Source organism: Lepidochelys olivacea, assembly GCF_965140295.1.
Source record: "Lepidochelys olivacea isolate rLepOli2 genome assembly, chromosome: 20".
NCBI classification, from domain to species: Eukaryota; Metazoa; Chordata; order Testudines; family Cheloniidae; genus Lepidochelys; species Lepidochelys olivacea.
The window spans coordinates 20078960-20099224 of NC_140430.1; the positions used below are offsets into that span (position 1 = coordinate 20078960).

The 20265-nt window shown below is 46.9% G+C and overlaps 1 protein-coding gene across 3 annotated transcripts in view; it reads right to left on the reverse strand.

The window, feature by feature from the left end:
- The window catches only part of RFX1 (regulatory factor X1), a 50522-nt gene that overhangs the window by 29310 nt on the left and 947 nt on the right, over positions 1 to 20265 (reverse strand). For all 3 annotated transcript variants that reach the window (XM_084610227.1, XM_084610226.1, XM_084610225.1), the window contains exons 2-4: positions 11364 to 11683; positions 4835 to 4944; positions 4174 to 4257 (exon numbers count right to left, since the gene is read on the reverse strand). In XM_084610227.1, coding sequence (XP_084466353.1) covers positions 4174 to 4257; positions 4835 to 4944; positions 11364 to 11634 — 465 coding nt within the window. In that variant the 5' untranslated portion in view covers positions 11635 to 11683. The remainder of the gene's footprint in view (positions 1 to 4173; positions 4258 to 4834; positions 4945 to 11363; positions 11684 to 20265) is intronic.

A 20265-nucleotide genomic window follows, 5' to 3' on the forward strand; every position in this document is an offset into this window, starting at 1 on the left:
AGGTTTTAGGCACTACACACCGATTTCAAATTCCAGTAAGATCTGTCCAGATCAGACAGCCAAGACTCTGTCCAAATCTTTGCATGCGCGATTGGCTGTAGGGTTCTGATCTGTCTGGCGTCGTGGTGAGCGCTGACTCACCCTGACATCTCGCTATGGAGAAGGCTTTGTGATGGAGGAGGTCTGACCCATTAGGGTCACTGTAAATCAACATCAGAACCTCGTCATAGATCTAATAGGGAATAGAACCCAGCAGAAGCTGGGAAGCACAGATCTCCTCTGTAGCGTGTTCTGCTTAGGAGATGATTTCAGGCAGGCTTTTGACAGTCCCAAGCAACATTCTCATAAGAAAGCTAGGAAAATGTGGTCTAGATGAAATTACTGTAAAATGGGTACAAAACAGGTTTAAAGACCATCCTCAGTAGTTATCAACAGTTTGCTGTCAAACTGGGGGAACGTATCTACTAGAGTCTTGCAGGGGTCTGTCCTGAAACCGGTGCCATTCGGTGTTTTCATTAATGACTTGAATAATGGAATGGAGAGTATACTTATAAAATCTGAACATGACACCATGTTGGGAGGGGTTGCAAACACTTTGGAGGACAGGGTTAGAATTCAAAACCACTTTGAAAAATTGGAGAACAGGTCTGAAATCAACAAAGTGAAATTCAGTAAAGACAAGACCAGGCTTAAGAAGGAAAAATCAAATGCACAACTACAAAATGGGCAATAACTGGCCAGAGGGTAGCACTGCTGAAAAGGAGCTGAGAGTTGTAATGGATCACAAATGAAATATTTAATAGGAGCCAACAATGTGATGGAGTTGTGAAAAAGGGTAATATCATTCTGGGCTGTATTTGCAGGAGTGTGGCATTTAAGACATTGGAGGTAATTGTCCGGCTCTGCTCAGCATGGGTTAGGCCATAGCTGGAGTCCTGGCTACAGGGTGCCACACTTTAAGAAAGATGTGAACAAACTGGAGAGAGTCCACAGGAGAGCAACAAAAATGATGGAAGGTTTAGAAAACCTGACCTAAGAGGAAAGATTAAAAACCCTGGGCATGTTTAGTCTAGAGAAAAGCAGACTGGCGGGAAACCTGAGGCAAGTCTTCAAATATGCTAAGAGCTGTTACAAAGAGGACAATGATAAGCTGTTCTCCACATCCACTGAAGTAGGACAAGAAGGCATCATCTTAATCTGCAGCAAGGATTTATGTTAGATATTAGGAAAAACTTTCTAGCAAGGATAGTCAAGCTCTGGAACAGGCTTCCAAAGGAGGCTGGGGAACCCCCTCATTGGAGGTTTTTAAGAACAGGTTGGACAAACCACTGTCAGGGATGGTCTGGGTTCATTTAGTCCTGCCTCAGTGCTGGGGGCTGGACTAGACGACCTCTCGAGGTCCCTTCCAGCTGCACATTTCCATGACTCTGAGTCTCCATGCGATGTGCTAGCTGCAACTTCCTTTTCCTTCTGTAAAGCACTGTAGCCATGCCCAGCAATGTCCACCATTGCTGCAAATGCTCCCACCATTAACCTGGCAGGTTCGGTATGAAGAATCATCACACAGGAGTCGCTCTCCTCGATATCAGCAGAGGCGACAGATTTGGGGTCTGAACATCAGACTAGAAATATCTCAGCAACCCAAATCCAGGGGTTATTTAAATGTTAATCCTTCAGGGGCTTTTAGACGACATCTTTTAAACAGAGGTGCTGGGATAGGAAAGATCTCATGATGTGCTTCTTTTCTAAGGGAGATCGTTTAACTCTGTCCTTGGCCAAAGTTTCCCACTGTATCATCTGGTTGTGAGCTATCTCCCAGAGGCAGCTGCATTTCAGTGCTACTGTGTGTAGTCTGTGAACTGCTTTAGGATATATTTTATTCATTTCATGAGGAAGAAGGAAGCTGCCAAACCAACCACGGACTGGAAACATGGGAATGTTGCTTCCTCTCCTTAATCTTGCCTAGTTCAGTGTCTGCAACCCCACTGCTTGTGCGTAGCTGTCAAATCCACCTGAGTTTCAATCACAGATAAATTCAAGGCAAGACAACTTCTTGCCTGGCATTTTTTTTTTTTTTAAACGTGAAAAGGAAAAGCCAGAGGCAGAGGGGACCAGAGTTTGCACAGAACTGAGTCTCCCTTGTGCTGGGCATGCTCCAGTCTGTCCCAGACATGGATTAAATCACTGTTTAGATCATGATTAGTGCGTGATTAGTACCCCGTCAGCTGTGCTAGATGATAGAAACTCACAAACCTTCTTGCAGTCTCCAGATGCCTGTCCATATGACTACAGCTGCATCTTCATTACAAATGTAATGCTTTACAAAGATAGCACCTTCTGTCAGAGGGCATCCCCCATACTATTCTGACTCATACTGCCTGCCCCAGGAGAAGTTGGTAAGAATTACCCCGGATTTGCAGATTGGGAAACTAAGTGGTAGAGAGAGTATGTGATTGGTTCAAAGTCACAGAGACAGTCAGGATGAGAATCCAGGAGTCCTGACTCCCAGCCCCCTGCTCTGACCACTCACCACTCCTTTCCCAGAGCTGGGAATAGAATTGAGGAGTCTTGCATGCCCTCAAAGTCCACCAGACAGACAGTCAGTGGATGAACCGGGAATGGAACCCAGATCTTCTGACATCTGGGTGTTGATTCTGTGCTTTAATCACATGACCACCCTCCTTTCTTAAGAAATGGTCACTGTTTTTAGAAGGTCCCTTCCACAGGCCAAACAGCCCTGCTCCCCCTTTGCCGGCACTGCAGGAGGAGCCTCTGCGTCTTCTGATGCCTGAGCCGTCTTTGCTGCTGTGCATTCCAGTGAGAACAATGCTGGGAGCAAGTAACCCAAGCACTCCATAAAGGGTCTGATTAAATTCCCATTAAAGTAGGTGAAAAGGCTCCTATTGATGTCAATGAGAGTTGGATCTGGCCCTATATGACCAGGGATTAATTGAGCCCAATGGGTCCAGTTACCACTTAAATCCTAGGGCTACATTCAGACCTGGAATAAGATAGGGCAGTAAGGCCTCTGATCCAGAATCAGACAGGGCCATAAATAATGGCGTCAGTTACGTGGGGTGCAAAGTGAGTGGAGAATCCGGTATAGATGCTATAAACCCCTCTGGCATTCAGTGGACATGCAAAACATATGTCAATTACACACATCAGTGGCTGAGTCAGATTAGTACAAAGGAGGCAGAACTCACCCAGCAGCTGTGAGGCCCTGTGACATGTAGGAACAACAGAGGGTGCTGTGCAAAACGCATGACAATTACACAGCAGGGAGATGCAAAATGCATGACAATTACACATCAAGGGGGTGGAAGGCCTGGGGAAGTAGCCGGAAAAGCAAATAACAGACAGGGAAGATAAATGAGTTGGCAGAGCTTCTTTGATTGTCCATCCTCTTGTGATTTGCTTTTCCTGTTTCATGCCCCCTGACACCAGCTAAGTAAAATCCTGCTCCCATGTAAGACAATCCACCGTTTAGCCACTAACACAGAGATGCTGGTGCTGGGGGGGCTCCCTCCCCCCCGGCTTTCAGCCATTTCCATCATATACAGGGTTTACAGTTTGGTTCAATGGCTCTCAGCACCCCCACTATACACATTGTTCCAGCTCCCCTGCACTGATGTCAATGAGGCCTGGATCCAACCCACTTCCATCCAGTCTTCTGACCAGCATTACACCCAACACGCAACCCCATTTAAGGCACCACTAAATCTGGACCCCAATCTCACTCAACAATAAGCTTCCCCTGCACAAGTTGGATTAATTGATCTGAATGATTCTTGCCCATCTCTAACTTCTAATATCCTAGCTGCTAACATGGCGTGTCGCAGAAGCCCTGTTATTTCCCTGGGTCAGCACGATCAGGTGCCCCTCATGCAGCCAGATTTTCCTCGGGCTTTTACAGCGGTGGAACTCCATCGTTCCCGAGGAGTTACTCCTGCTCTGCGCTGGTTGAAGGGAAAGGAGGGTCAGACCCTCAGGCTGCTAATTCTCGGTGTGCGAATGAACTCAGCGAGCAGTGAGGGAGCTGGGCCTACAGCTATGTTCGGGGGGCAGTTTAACACTGGGACGCTGTGAGCTGCAAGAGTGCCAAGCACAGGGAGTTGCGGGGGGGAAGCGTGGAAAAGCACAGGGCCTGGGGCTTTCTGAAACATCACTTACCTGCTGGGGCACTTGCACACCTGTTAGCTGGAGGGGGGATACCGACGGTGGCTTAGCCTGCACGCTGGCTTGAACCAACAGCCTCTGTCAAACAAAACACCCAGAGTTCAAGGTGAATGGAGGAAGCAGGAGTGATTACAGCAACAGCACCCAGGCATTTGCCGGTTATCCTCAGGCCCCAGCATTTAACAAAGAACCTGGAAGCAGAGGGCATCAACACACTTCACAAAGGGGATGAAGTATCATCAGCCCTGTTTGGTCCTAGGGCACAGAGCGGGGAGCGACCTGCCCAAATTCATACACTAACTTAGTGACAGAGCTGGGAACAGAACCCAGGAGTCCTGATTTCTGGTCCTCCCAACCCTGTAACTTCGAGACACACTCCCCTTCTAGAGCTGGGAATAGAAACTAGGAGTCCTGACTCCCAGCCCCCTGCTCTAACCACTAGCTCCCACTTCCCGCCCCCAAGCTCAGAACAGAATTCAGACATACAGCCCCCCAGCCTGCCCTAGACCACTAGAGCTGAAATGATTTCATGTTCACCAGGCCCAGAAGCAACAAACAAATCCAAGGAGCCCAATTCTAGCCTGATTTATTTCCCCTTCAACAAGTCTAACAGCACCCAGCTGCCCCCAGGAAGATCGCCTGCTTGTCCACCTACCTGCTGCGTGGCCTGGACTTGCTGCACCACCTGGGTTGGCACCCCAGACTGTGTGGCCGACGAGCCCGGACTGGACTCAGAGACGGAGTCACTGGGCCTCATGGCACCTTCTGGATTTCAGAAGAGGAGAAGAAAAGGTCACATGAAAAGTCTGAGGAAGGCAATTCGGAAAAGGTGTCCAAATCCCTCCTGTATATTTCAAGGGAGTTGCAAAGTGGACTGAGCACAGGACTGGTGTTGGGACCTATGGGGGGTTCTAGTCACAGTGCTGGGACGGGAATACAGCTCCCAGACTTGGGAATGGAACCCAGGAGTCCTGACTCCCAACCCCGTGGCTCAGTAGCTTCATGCCCACATGCAGAATGGAGCTCTCTGCCATCAGGCATAACTCCTCTGATTACTGTTCAGCACCCGGTGTGAATTTCAGCCTCTGCTTCTAACCGAAAGAAAAACCCAGCAACCGCCTCTACCAAAAACTAGTGAGAAAACAGGTGACTGAGGCCTCTGATACAGTCTGCTTGTTCGATGGATCCTTAACGCAAAGACATTCCCTGCAAAGCAAGCCAGGTACTTACGATCACAAGGAGTTGTACAGAGACAATCGTAAGACATGGTGCAGTGGGCACAGGGGTGTGCGTTTGTGTTTGCTCCCCTTCCTTGCGAGACAGGTAATAAAAGACCCAAGGCTTTTATAACCAGGAACCTTGGCCACCTAATCCCTGCCAGTTCTCACCAAAGCTCCAGTGAGGCTGGTTTAGAATAAACATCCCCATACTATTAGGTGCAATCCCAACCCTCTGATCCTTCCAGGGAGGAGTAGGGGGAGCTCATCTGGGGCTGATTCTAATCGAGAAGCAGGAGATCACGTTTCATGGGCGTCTCGTTTGACATTATCAACAGAAGAGTAGGAAAAAAACAGCTCAGCGACCTTCCAGGATGGTGAATTAGTCTGTTTCCTTCAGGCGCTTGAACAAATCAAGGGTAACGATGGGTTTACCAGCTTGGGAACTCCGGGAGGCAGGAGTGGCTAAGCGGGAAGCCCTTTTCCCACGTTAACAGCTATGATTCCATGGACCAGTGGAGATGGATTTTGAGGAAGCTTTTGCACGATGGGTCATATGGTGTCTGGTGCTCTGGCATTTATTGAACAATTGAGCGGGGCCCTAGCATTGGTAATGTGCAGAGTATCTGGCACTTGATAGTAACCATATTTGTGCTGGTTACTTTGCACACCACAGAATCGGAGACATTAACGATGGAAAAAACGTCTTAGTGCAGCCAGGCCTGATTCCTGCAATCTACTTTTCACGTAGGCAGCTGCACTGCTACCCCCAATGATTCTGATGCAGCTTCCAAAGCCGGAGGACCTCCTTCGACTGATCTGCCTGAACTCCCACGGACTTCAGTGAGCAGCCCTGGCCCCTTCTTTCCTAACCCAGACGTCGGGAGTTTGGACAGTGATCGGTTAGGTGAAACTTTGTCAAAAGCCTTCGGAAAATCCAATTCCACTGGCTCCCCCATGCCATCCAGCAGCACAGTGCCCCCTGTCATCACACTAGTTTGTTAAAAAGGAGGTGCCGTGGCCTACTGGACAGAGCACAGGACTGGGACATTTCCTAGCTCTGATACTGCTCTACAGAGCAACCTTGGGTGACTCACTTTGCCTCAGTCTCCCCATCTGTAAAATAGGGATGATGACAGTGAGCTACTTTGTAAAATGCTATGCAATCTATTGGTGAAAAGCGCTAGATAAAAACAAGGGACGGTTCTTTTTATTTTGTGGAAGATGCTCTGTAAAGCATTTTGACCAAAATTTCTGCCCTCGCCACTCATCAATAAGTGGCTGCAACCCTCTGCCCCAGAGGTAGGTGCATTTCAGTGAGTGTGTGTGTGTGCGCGTAGGTCGTGATCAAAGACCTGAGAGAAACGTTACATTATTATCATATTCCTTCCCTTTAAATTCCAGCTGCTCCAATTGAGATGAGTATTTCTAATGTGCCTAAAACTGCAACAGCCATTGATCCGACCGCACTGAAAGTTTACAAAGCATGTTGGGACCTGAGTTAAGCCCCACAGCTACCCTGCAAGGTAGGCAACTATTAAGTATTATTACCTCTGCTGTTCAGATGGGGAAATGAACGTCAAAGGTATTAAGACGCCTAACTCCCATTCAGATCCAGGTGCCTACATAACTTTTGCAAAGGAAAACCAGCTCTTTGCGCTGTCTGCAAACATATTGATGCCCATTTCAATTAGATTAAGTGGGAGATGAATGCAGAAAGAAATCAGCCCCTACACAAGTTTCTAGGTGGTGAGATCTTTGCTCAGCTGTGCATCAAGCCACCCCCACCCCTCCTCCTTCACCTAAAGGCCAGATGGTAGGTAAACCTTTCATTATTATTGCTTTCCTTCTCTCTCTCTCTTGCTCCCTTTTTAAAGGCAGCAGAGCGTGGGTTCCTGGGATTACAAGGCATTTTGTGTTATTAGAACTGTTTCCACTGCTACACTGGTGGGGAGAGAGAGACGCTTGTCTGATTGCACCAGGGTCAGTGTTATTGACTATGGACCAGATCTCGCCAGGTGCTAGAAGGCAGCAGTCAGTGGCCGCTGCAGAGGCTCAGCACCTCTTGGCAACTTCTCTCCCGATGGAGTTGAGCACCTCCCAGGTAGGGTCCCCCTCTGGGTACGGCGCTGTTCACTTTGCTTATAGGTGCTGAAGAAAGCTGCGCCTGGAGTGCCCTAATGGCGTCCCAGGAGAAAGAAGTGATGCCCGAGAGAGGCATGCTCACTTCCTTCACAGTGCAGCAAAGCAGGGAACTGGATGATTGCTCTCCCAAGACCAGCTTCAGGGGCTTTCATCGCCACAGCTCTGAGCTGGCCCAGTAGGAAATGATTTCTGGAAGAGTGAAGGAGACCGATGTCTTCTAACTAACTACACCTCTACCCCGATATAACGCTGTCCTGGGGAGCCAAAAAATTTTACCGCGTTATAGGTGAAACCGCGTTATATTGAACATGCTTTGATCCACTGGAGCGTGCAGCCCCGCCCCCCCGGAGTGCTGCTTTACCGTGTTGTACCCGAATTCGTGTTATATCGGGTCGTGTTATATCAGGGTAGAGGTGTAGGTGGCTATGCACCACCCCTCACACACCCCCTCTAGCCAGCCAGGTACTCGATATTGGGGCCTGATTTTCAGAGGTGCTGACACCCACAGTTCCAGCTGAAGTCAATGGAGCTGCATCAATCTACACTTGGTGAGGATCTTAGCCTTTATGCCAGGGAACTAGAAGGAATAATACTTGTGGCAGATCTCTGGCCTGCATCACTCCAGGATGCAAACAGAAGGGTCAATCTATTATGACAGGGTCTGCACGGTGGAAAATCTGCCTTAGCTCACACTCCCCCTTGAGAATTACAACAAATTTTCTCTGAATAAAATCCGAGCCAGATTTAAAACCTAGCGTCTGCAGATAGCCCTTAATGGAACTGAACTGGAGAGGAGGGAAGTGTTGGGGGAAGTCTGCCAAAAAGATAAACTCCAGCTTTGGTTGTAGATGGATGTCTTAAGACCTTACAGGGAGTGGCTTGGTAGCTAGAAACCCAGCACCTTCTCCAATTAAACTTTCCACTGCTAGGAAAACACAATCTTGTTAAAACTCCCAACCGGAACATGAATCAAAAGGCTCAAGAGATTTCTCAACAGCTTAGGTGGAGCCTGATTATTATCTCAGGATGTCCAGTTTCTTTGGATGATATTTCATGCAACTCTGCAACACACGATTGAAGTCAGCGAGAATATTATCCGGCTGTTTTCCTTGCCTGCCCTCAGCTATTTAGTAACAATCTTCCTTTCTATAGGAAACCGACTGCTCCTGATCTGGGGATGTTTAGATCTAGAAGGGATGGTTGGTTGGTTCTGATTCAGAGTTAACTGGAAATGTTCCGCCTATTAACCCATCTCTTTCTACTGCTTATGCAGACCCTGGCCTGAATCACAAGAACGTGCTACTGTAAGGGTTTCTTAGCATGATCTCACAGGACAAAGGGCCTTCACACACCTGCCTTCTGAGACAGAAACTAGAATATAGCCCAGTACAAATTGTGGTATTTATGGATGGAGTTCAGTTCTTAATGCATCTTAACAAACTTGCAAGCACTCAAGTGGCTCTACTTACTCACCATTCATCTACTCCAGTGATGACTTAAAGGATTGGGAAACCTGCCTTACAGTGATAGACTCAAGGAGCTCAATCTAACCAAGAAAAGGCTAAGGGGTGACTTGATCACAGCCTGCAAGTACCTGCATGGGAAACAAAACTTTGATAATGGGCTCTTCAATCTGGCAGCCATAGGTCTAAGAAGCTCGGATGGCTGGAAGCTAGACAAATTCAGCCTAGACGTAAGGCGTACATTTTTAACAGTTAGGGTAATTAACCACTGGAAAAATTTAACAAGAGCTGTGCTGGATTCTCCATCGCTAGCAATTTTTAAATCAAGACTAGATGTTTTTCTAAAAGATCTGCTCTCGTACACACAGGAATTAATTCAGGGAAGTCCTATGGCCTGTGTTATACAGGAGGTCAAACTAGAGGATCACAACAGTCTCTACTGGCTTTATAATCTATGAAACCTGGATAGATTGGCTCTAGACCAATAAATAATGTGGCTACAACAGTACACAGCCATCGTAATAGATAGGTTCTACAGTGACTAACCTACGTTTTTATGACTTCTTGTTTCTGTTAGACCTGCAGAGGAAACCCTGTCCTGGGAGAATGAGCTGGATTCTATTCTAACTTGTGCATCACCAACGGAATACACTAAATTCCAAATTCAAATCTGAATTGATGATGCGTAAGCTGGAAAGAACCTGGCTTGACTCCCTGACCTCAGGGGGAGTTTGCAGTCTGGTAGCATTACATTATTATCTTTTCACTTGAAAAGCGAGTACATCTGTATCCGGAGTTGTCGAGAGATGATAAAGGAGGAGCCTCACGTAGACATTCTCAATAGGAGCAGTACATTGGAATAAGTCCATCTCTTGCTGAAAGTCTCTTGATGTATGGTTAGTTCTCAGTGGAGAGTCAGCTCTCCAGATCACTGTATAAAGGTGCCTCTGTTTGTTTACCTGAGCCTGTTCCACAGCTTGGATTTATTTTAAAGCGCGTGTTCTATTCTGAAGAGTGATCATTGCTCCTTCTTACCTCTCAGACATTCGCCCTGGCAGGATCTACCGGTAGAGGCAACAGTCAGATTTGGCTGCTTCTCACTCTGATTAGCCCTGCGGAGCCAAGAGAGCTCTGGGAGAGCAAGGTAGAGTCTCTTGTGGCTCATGCCTCATCGAGAGAATTGCTGATTCAATTCTGAGGGGGTTACAAAGGCAATGGGGCTGCACAGCTGTTCCTGGGGACAGAGATTCCCTGCAGAGCCATATTACTGGTACTGACCCAGAGGATGGCAAGAGGCCAGTGTGACAGGGAAGATCAGGCAGAGAGGAAGGATGGTTCCAGTAGTTCAGGCACTGGCATGGGATTTGGGAGACCCAGTTCAATTCCCTGCTCTGCCCACAAACTCCCTGTGTGAATTTCACCAGCTCACTTAGTCTCTCTGGGCCTCAGTTATTCATCTGTAAAATGGGGATAAAAATATTTTCCTGCTGCCCACGGGGGGCCTGAGGGTAAATACAACAGAGACTGTGAGGTGCTCAGATACTGTGGTGATCCAGGTCATAGAAGGACCTAAAACAGATAAGAAGGAGTTCATGCCCATCTATTGCAGGCAGAGGTGATTGATATTTGTTTCAATTATATACATGTACCCGGAGGCTGTGTCCATAGACAGATGACATAAACGTCTGGGCCTGATCCTGTTCTCACTGAAGTCAATGGTCTCCTGAGGGAGCAAGACTGGAATAAACATACAAAGTGTTCTGCTGAAAGGGGTTAGCAGTTAATCTTGTATCTAAAGACAATCCCAGATCTCACTAAAACTTATGTTTGTGGCAAGCATAGTTTTAGGCCCAAAAGAAGAAACAATCAAGACCCTTTAGGTAGCAGAGACAGTTGTGAACATGGAAGCTACTGCCCAAACCACTGGGTCACATGGTAGGTCAGAGCTAAGTTGTATGGGCCGAGTGGTTTTCCTGGTTGCAAACACAGGGACTAGGCTGTCGGTTGCTGCCTGTGTGTGTTGGAAGAAACAGCCAGGAGTGTGAGTGTGACCTTGAGGTGAGGCAGAGTGTCTAAGCTTCTTGGGCACAGAGCTCACCGGAGGCTCAGGCATGGGAATTTCTGAGGGAGGAAATTGCCTGCTGCTGTTTGTTTCTATGGTCAGAGAAAACAGCACTCTGGACATTTTTTTGGAAATAAACAAGATAAACCAAGAATATACCTGGCTCCTATAATCAATCCCTCAGCCTAAACAATTCTGAAAGGCCCCTGACATTAACTAACCACTCAGGCTGAAGGAGCAACCATAACATGTGAGAAGCCATGAGGTTTTCCCCCACCACACTCCTCCCAGACTTACCGGACACTGTGACTATGATATACTGCTGTGGGGCTGGTGCTGGAGTTTGTTGGCCTGTGGCCTGAGCCTGTGGCTGTGGGGCCTGGATTTCCGAGACATACTGTTTCTGAGTGGCTGGTTGCTGCGGGCTTTGCAATTCCGCTACATACTGTTGCTGGGCTGCTGCTGGTGCCGTTGTTGTCGCCGTCGTCGCCGGCTGTTGCTGCGCCTGTTGCTGTTGTGACTGTTGCTGAGCTGCCTGTAATTCCGTAACGTACGCCTGTGTTGCCATACCAACAGTGGGGAAAATGATAATAAATAAGGCTTTTTTTTTTTGCTTCCTTTTGTTGAGAAAAAAAAGAGGAAAAAACAAAATAAAAAAAGAAAGAAAAAAAAACCAATTAATCAATTGCAAAGCGATCTGGGGATAGAAACAGCTCCCTGCTGTTCTATTCGTTAAGCAATAACTTAATTACACCCCATGGTTAATAACTAATTACAGTCAATTACAGCAGGAAAAAGCAGTAGCAGAGTTCATCTTTCTCTGCGGAAACAGGCCTGGAAAAGTAACGGTTCTGGAGAAACCTGTTCAGAACCAATCCCCACATTATGATTGGATGCAATTTACGAAGCTGCGTCAATTATCTCCCAAATCCCCACCACTACAACATACCCTTTTTAACCATACTGAAATTAGAGATCAGCCTGCTTCTGCTCTCGCGTCCACTAAGGGAAATCTGCAGTAACTACATCAAAGCCAATGGGCATGAGGGAGAGGAGAAGCAAGCCCTTAAGCTGGCATTTTTGGTAGTGGCCTCGGATTGTGGGTGCCCAACTTGAGGCGCCTTGGGCCCAGTTTCCAGAGGTGCTGAGTGCCTGCATCTCCAAATGAAGCTGGGAGTTTGGAAATTGCATTCATTTCCACATAACAAACGATCAAGCTTCCCCTTGATGGATCAACTTCAACCCCAGGGGCTACTCTCCTCTTACGCCATGGCTGGATTTGGCCCAGCACATGGGAAAGGATAGCTTTGTGCTCAGACGCGAAACCCACTAGACCAGATTCTGCAAATCAGTGCCACTGATGTAAATACACAGCTTCACATCAATAGAGCAGAATTCCGCCTCCAGGCCTGCTGGAGGTTCTGACAGCATCACCAGCTCACCCCTTGTGAGTCTGAGTCCTGTGCAGTTCACTGTGTCGGAGATTCATGGATAAAATTTAACTAAAACAAGGTCCCGTCAGCTCCTGCGGATATGGAAACATCCCAGGACACTTTTCAAAAGAGTCTCTGATTCATGGCCAAAATTTCCCCTCTTTTTGCTGTTGTGCACCTGCTGATTGCCCCTCTAAGCCCCAGAAGTGGCTGCATTTCATTGGTGGTGTATGTTGAAGGGTTTACAAGAAGCTTTGCAGTGAAAAGTGCTATGCAAAAGTCAAATATTATTAGAAATCTGAAGGTCTGAAGCAGGCCCGATCATCAGAAGGGTGCCAGGCCTCAGATATATTAGAGAAGGAGAGCGCTCACTCTTACGCCTGACACACATCACACTTCCTGTTACTGAGCATGTTCATGTTACAAGCGAGCCCATGGTGGTAGACTCCAGTCTACAATAATCCCTTGACACTCTCAAGCACTCTTGGACTGAGGATCTTAAAGCAATTTACAAGCATTAGTTAATGAGGCATCTCAAAGCCTCTGGGAGATGCTAGTGACGTGGGCAAACTGAGGCATGGAGCGAAGAAGTGACTTTTCCCAAGCACACACAAATGAGTCAGTGGCAGAGTTAGGACCAGATCTAGATTTCTTTCCAACTGGTCCCTTACTCTACCCACCAGACCACAATGCCTTCTAGCCTCGTAGAACCTCACCATCCTGACTGTCAGCCTTAGTCTGATCTAAGGGTAAGAGCAGGAGCCTGGAAGTCAGATCTCCTGGGTCCCACTTTCCAATCCATCAATGGAGTCAACTGGAGGAGCTCAGCTGAGTCATTTTGCCCCTTGGTGCCTCGGTTTCCCCATCTGTAAAACAGGGATACCACTGAGGATTGATTAATATTTGTAAAGCAAGCTGAGCTCCTCGGAGGGGAAGTGTTCTGAGGAAGGGCATGAAGACACTCCACTCAGCTTTGCACACCCCAGTTCATTTCCCGCTCTGCTAAAGATAAGGACAGAAGCTCAGACAGCAGCATTTCTGACGTATGTGCTCCTACGCAAGGGTCTCTGAGGGAGAAGTCATAAGAATCACGCACTGTAAGCAGCAGACAAGGCCATCAGTTGCTTCTCAGAGACAACAGCCCAGACTCCAGAGTTATGGCTGCCTGAAGCTTTTCGACAACAGTTTTCATTTGTCACTCTGATCTGCCAAAGCTCCCACCCCAGAGCCGTTCTAGGGCTGCCTGTTTGCCCTTAGTGTGCTTCCCAGCTCCATGACCTCCCAGCTGTCACTCGCATCACAGCTCTCCCTGTCCCTTCCACCTTGGTGGCTCTCAGAGCCCACAGAGCTACTTTAGCCTTTTATTTTACTCAGCAGTAACACAAGGAATCTACAGACCTGTACCCTGTAAGACACTGGCTAAAGCAGGTTAACATAAGTAAAGCAGGCCCATGACTCTTAGCACTGATAAAATGTCCTGACAGTTACCCTAGATTTTGGGAAACTGGGAACTGCTTGCTCAAGAGAGGGAGCTGGTTCATAACGATACCAGGCAACCTCAGGAACACTGAGCAGAGCCTGGGCTTGGGTATTTTCAGATAGAATAGTTGGTAGATGTTTAACCACAAACTTGCTTTAGCAATAGGTAATGTCTATGATAATGAGCTAAAAAACATTAATATCTTAACCTACAGGATAAGGGCACCCTGATATTCTGAGGGGGAGGAAGCTGGATATGGACATGGAAGGCTGGGCATCTGAATAAATATTCATGATAGTGCCAAGGCCCCATAATAGGCCAAGCCCCCATGTAGCAGGGGTTGGGTTTCCATCAGTGACCCTTCAGCTTTTCATTGTTATCTACCACCAACCTTTGGGGGTGGGCGTTCCGGACCATAGGACTCATTGGGCATGCCAGGGACAGGGCTGGTCCTTTGTCTCTCACCGCCAGGTCCCCAAGGAAGGGTGTGAGTAGATACAAGTATCTGAGCATACACACACACATCCCTACCTTTAAAGGTCTTTTCACCCAGCAGCACTGCACACTTCTGCCACAACTGCAGCTGGGAGAGATGGCTTAGAGTAGGGGTTCCACCCCCGGCCCATGCGATAAAAACTCCCCAGCCCACCTGGGCCACAATAACTAGTTTTCTGCATAGAAAATCCAGGGCCGGCGTTAGGGGGTAGCAAGCATGTTAGGTGTCTGGGACCCCATACTGCAGGGGCCCCCGCAAAACTACATTGTTCAGGCTTCAGTTTCAGCCCCATATGGCAGGGCTCAGGGCCCCGAGCCTCAGCCCCATGCGGTGGGGCTTTGGCTTTCTACCCTGGGCAACAGCGAGTTTAATACTGGCCCTGCTTGGTGGCCTCCCTGAAACCTGCTCACGGTCTTCCGGAGGCCCCGGATCCCGGGTTGAGAACCACTGGCTTAGAGATCGAAGCATCTAAGCATGCCTAGAGCCTCTGGGAAGGAGAAGTTCTAGTTCTTAAAGCAGACCTTTGAGCTGGTTCTATTCCCCGCTCTGAGAGGTATGTGTGATCTAAGAGTCAAGACACCTGGATTCTATGCCCATCTCTGTGACCTTGAGTGAGCCATCCCCCATGCCTCAGTTTTCCAATATGTAAAATGGGGATAAGGACAATAACCTCCTGTGGAGACAGAGAGGATTACTTCGTTAATATCTGCAAATCTTACTGAAGATGTGAAGAGCTTCTGACCCAATGAAAAGATGTCTCTTTTCCTACATTACTAAGTGTCCCCTATGGATCATTTGCAGCCGTAGGCACATGCTGCTAAGCAGGCATTTCCCACATGCCAACAGCACTGCGATAGCCAGGATTGCTTTCTGGCAGGCAGGGAGGCCACAGCATGTGCAAAGCTGCAGTGCTCAGCTTAAGGCACAATCCACATTCCAAAGGTTCCTGTGCCCTTGATCACTCCTTTAGGAACATGCCAATCTTGGAAATAACCTGTCTGTTTTTAGATCCATTCCCCACCCCCGGGATGAATCACAGCAAACAAATACGGGTCCTGATTCTCCAAGATGCTGAAGAGCCTGTGTGGGTGTGTGGCCCCTTCTGAGGCAAGTTCCTGGCTCCAGCCACTTGCTGATTCTTCTAACGCTGCAGAGCAAGAGGGCCAATCTCTCAAACCAGGCACATAAAACCTTCTAAAAGGGCCTCCGGATTGCATTAAACTGTCCTCCTCCCCCAGAACAAAGGAACACTCCGGGCTACTGAATGCCCCAATCAGAGAATACATCCCACAGGTCTTCACCAACAGAGGCTGCTACGATTTGTGGATGGTGCTTTTTTTAAAGCACACAGTAGTCTAACAATATGCTATGGAAGCTTCCTCTACACAAGATGAATGCAAATGGCAGACAGCTGGGAGACTCAGTGACCACTGCGAATGAGAGAGAGACATTCCAATCCAGCTGCAAGGTGCTGGGGGAACTGGCTGGTTCAGGGATCACCTCTAGGCTGCTGGTCCCAGTCTACATTGGTAATTTGGTAGTGACCAAAAGTTGCAGCTTCTAGGGTTTCTTTAGTGACCCATGTGAAATGAGTTTGGAAGTGGTCAGAGGCCAATTCCTAGTGACCACCTTAGGGGCTTGGCCATATTCTAGTTCCTACTGGGTTGGGATAACAGCACAGGACAGGTGGCTTTTTCAGGGTAGACAGGATTGGAGTGTGTTTAAACAATGATCCTGAATTATGCTGCACATAATGGTTTATTCTCATAGAATCACAAAAATGTCAGACTGGCAGGAATCTCAAGAGGGTCATTAAATCCAGCCCCCGAGAGTATCCCTGACAAGTGTCTGTCTAACCTATTCCTAAAAACCTACAATGATGGGGATTCCACAACATGCCTTGGAAGCCTGTTCCTGTCCTTTGCTATCCTTCTAGTTAGAAAGCTTTTCCTAATATCTGTCCTAAACCTCCTGTCCTGCAAATTAAGCCAATTCCTTCTAGTCCTACCTTCAGCGGCCATGGAGAATAAGTGATCACCATCCTCCTTGTATCAGCCCTGAACATATTTGAAACTGCTCTCAGGTCCCCCCTCAGTCGACCTTTCCAAGACTAAACATGTCCAGTTTTTTATTTTGTCCTGATAGTTCAGATTTTCTAAACCTTCCATAATTTTTGTTGCTCTCCTGTGGACTCTCTCCAGTTTGTCCACATCTTTCTTAAAGTGTGACTCCCAGAACTGGACTCAGAACTCCGGCTGAGGCCTCACCAGTGCCACGCAGAGTGGGACAACTACCTCCTGTGTCTTATATATGACACTTGTGTTAATACACCCCAAAATTATATTAACCTTTTTCGCAACTGCATCACATTATTGACTCATATTTCAGCTTGTGATCCACTATGACCCGTTTTCAGCTTTATTACCACCTAGCCATTTATTCCTCGTTTTATACTTGTGCATTTGATTTTTCCTTCCTAAGTGCAGTACTGTGCACTTGTCTTTACTGAATTTCATCTTGTTGATTTCAGACCAATTCTCTAATTTGTCAAGGTCATTTTGAATTCTAATCCTATTCTCCCAAGTGCTTGCAATCTCTCCCAGTTTGGTGTCATCTGCATACACACCACTCCATTACCCAGATCCTTAGTGAAAATACTGAATAGTACTGGACTCCAGACAGACCTGTGCCGGGTCCCACTAGATACTTCATACCCATTTGACAACAAACCATTGATAGCTACTCTTTGAGTACAGTTTGTCAACCAGCTATGCACCCATTTTATGCTAATTTCATCTAGACCACTTTCTCCAGTTTGAGACTGTCATGTGAGACTGTGTCAGAAGCCGTACTAAAATCCAGATATATCATGTCTACTGCATCTGCTAGCCCAGTAACGCTGCCACAGAAAGAAATTAGATTGGTTTGGCATGATTTGTTCTTGACAAATACATGCTGACTATTACCTATAACCCTATTGTCCTCTAGGTGCTTACAAACTGATTATTAAATAATTTGTTCCTCTATCTTCCCAAGTATCAAAGTTAGGCTGGCTCATCTATAATTCCCCAGGTCGTCTTTGTCCTTTTTAAAGACAAGTATTATGATTGCCGTTCTCCACTCCTCTGGGACCTCACCCATCCTCCAGGAGTTATCGAAGATAATTGCTAACGGTTCCAAGGATTGCTTCAGCTAGTTCCCTAAGCACCCTAGGATAAATTTAATCAGGCCCTGACAACTTGAATACTTCTAATTTATCTAAATATTCTCATCTACCCTGCAAGCCTGAACCAGGCTTCCATAGTATGTGGGGACAACAATGGTGTGAACAAGTTCCCTCAGCATGTTAGGATTTACAGTGGGACCTAGCTGACTGTCTTGGCTAATGGTTAAATGGGCCATACTTGCCTCTTACCCCAGAGTGGGTCCCTCCAAGGCTGAAGGTGGGAAGCTTGCACAGAGGAAGCTTGCCTTGTCATTGTTCTGCAGAGCGATCTCAATCCAACACCTTTCATCAGCAAGAAATTCACCAAGGTTTGAAGGTTAAAAACTCTTACAAAATGAGCTCAAATAACAATAACTATCTCATGTTCCTGTAGAGCCTTTTCCTTCTAAAGAATCCCAGGGAGCTTATGAAACTGGCATGCATGTTACACATTGGCATTATCACTAAAATGCAGCCATCTCTGGGGGGGAATGTGGCAGCTGTTTAACAGCACACAGCAAGCATATAGTTTAGGAGAGGGAGTGAAGAAGCCCATATCCAGCTGAAACTGCAGAGGCAAAATGGAATCACCTGAACTAGAATTTGGCCAGGAACCTCAATTTAACAGCCTGAGTCTTGTGATTAAATCTCATATTTCATAATGTGCAGGACCCAGTCTAGAGGTGCTTTATGTGGGAGTGTAAGCACACAAAGATGCTTGAGAAGATCCATGTCTGCTGCACAAAGGGGGGGAACCACAGCAACAAAGACCCCAGTGTCTGCCAACTTTGCAGTTCTGAGCTACTGCATGAGAACCTGAAGGTGAAATTGGTGAGGAAATAAAAGTGAAACTGACCAGTCTGTTTTCACTGACCAAATTCAGCCCTAGACCCAACATAAATAGTGAGAAGTAAACCAGATTTGTAAAATCTTTTCATTTTATAAATTGAAGGTGTCAGGAGTAACACAGCTAATGATAATTACTAATATTCTTTACTTCTCTAACACTGTCTATTGCAAACATTTATGAATTAAATTTCTTAATGCTTTTGGGAGGTAGGTATCATTATGTTCATCTTTCAGAGAGAGAAACTGAGGCACAGAGCGGTTAATGTGGTTTACCTGAAGTCAAAGAGGAAGCCTCTCGTATAGCTAGAAATGGAATCCAGAACTTCTAACTCCCAGTCCTGTACTTTAATCACAAAACTACCCTTCCTTTCCAAGAAAGGCAGGAACACTTTTAAAAAACATATGCTCTTTAACCTGAGCATGTCCCTGTACTGTATTTGTGTTGATTTTAGTGTTTAATAACACAAAGTATCCACTCACACCAGCTCCACTGGCCCTTTAAAACGACAGATTTGTCTCGCCAAGGATCAAAGCAACAGACTATTCTGCCTATCTTGTCTCTTTTTCTCATCTGACACAGCAGCATGGTTTGTTCTCCAGTTAGATCCTGTGAACAGCATCCTCCCTTCCACATGCATGAGACAAAGTGCTGGAATCTCTTCACAAAACATGTGATTTGCTTAAAACGGACCAGTTAACACTGGCTGGGGCAGACTGATACAAAAGGGCATGGATGACAGGAACGGATTAAAACTCTCTAGGCTTTTGGAATGACAAATTTACAGCCAAGATCCCTGATTAGACGGTGTGATCCTGTAAGGTGATGGGCACCCTCAACTCCCTCTGGCTTCAAGAGATGTTGAGGGCACTCAGCACCTCGCAAGTTTATATCCTGTATCCCGACTTTTGCAACGTAAGAGCCTTCTCTTCCTTCTCACTCAGCCTAAACTGATCAATGTCCATTCAACTCCTAGTAGCTATTCCCCCCAAGCCTCATCTCTATATATAACAACATCTCATTCCTCCCCATTTTACCTATCCCCTTGCAATTTATTTGTGAAATGCCCAGAAGGAGGTCAAGGGGAAAGTCACACAAAGGATCCACAGCCACAGGCCAAGATAAACGCAGCATCATAATAAAGTTATTTAATAGTAATGCGAACCACAGGAAAATATACAGAAGGAGCAAATCCACCCCCTACTGAACTTTTAAAGCCAGGGAATGGGTAATTTAGAGCCAGGGAGAAGGTAATTTCCCTGGTGAATGGTCCCCATCCCTAATTTTCCTAAATTGCTCCAATTCTGTTGACAGGATTCAATTTACTGAGGACTTTCATGGGTTTGGAAATTGTTTCCAGCGTCTGAGAAATGTGATCATGCTGTGTCTGCTCTGTGGTATTTTGATGCTATGTTGTGATCTCCCAGTGCCATAGTGTGACAACACAACAATGCTTTGACACACTGTCAAAATGACATTTTGCACAAGCATGAGCAGTGGCAGCTTTGATGCCATTTTGACACACTAGTGACATGTCACCCACAGCGTGAGGGTGTTTTGAGACGTCAGCGTGCTGCCTGGTGGAGTGATGACGTTTCAAAGGCACTGTCACCTCCCGTCACCTTTTGACTCCACATGACGGCCATCGGGTTAAGACATGAAGTTTTCAACATATCATCTTCGCATCTTGTGGCACAACACTGCTCGGAGGCAAAGCCCCCTTTTGCCAGGACGAGTT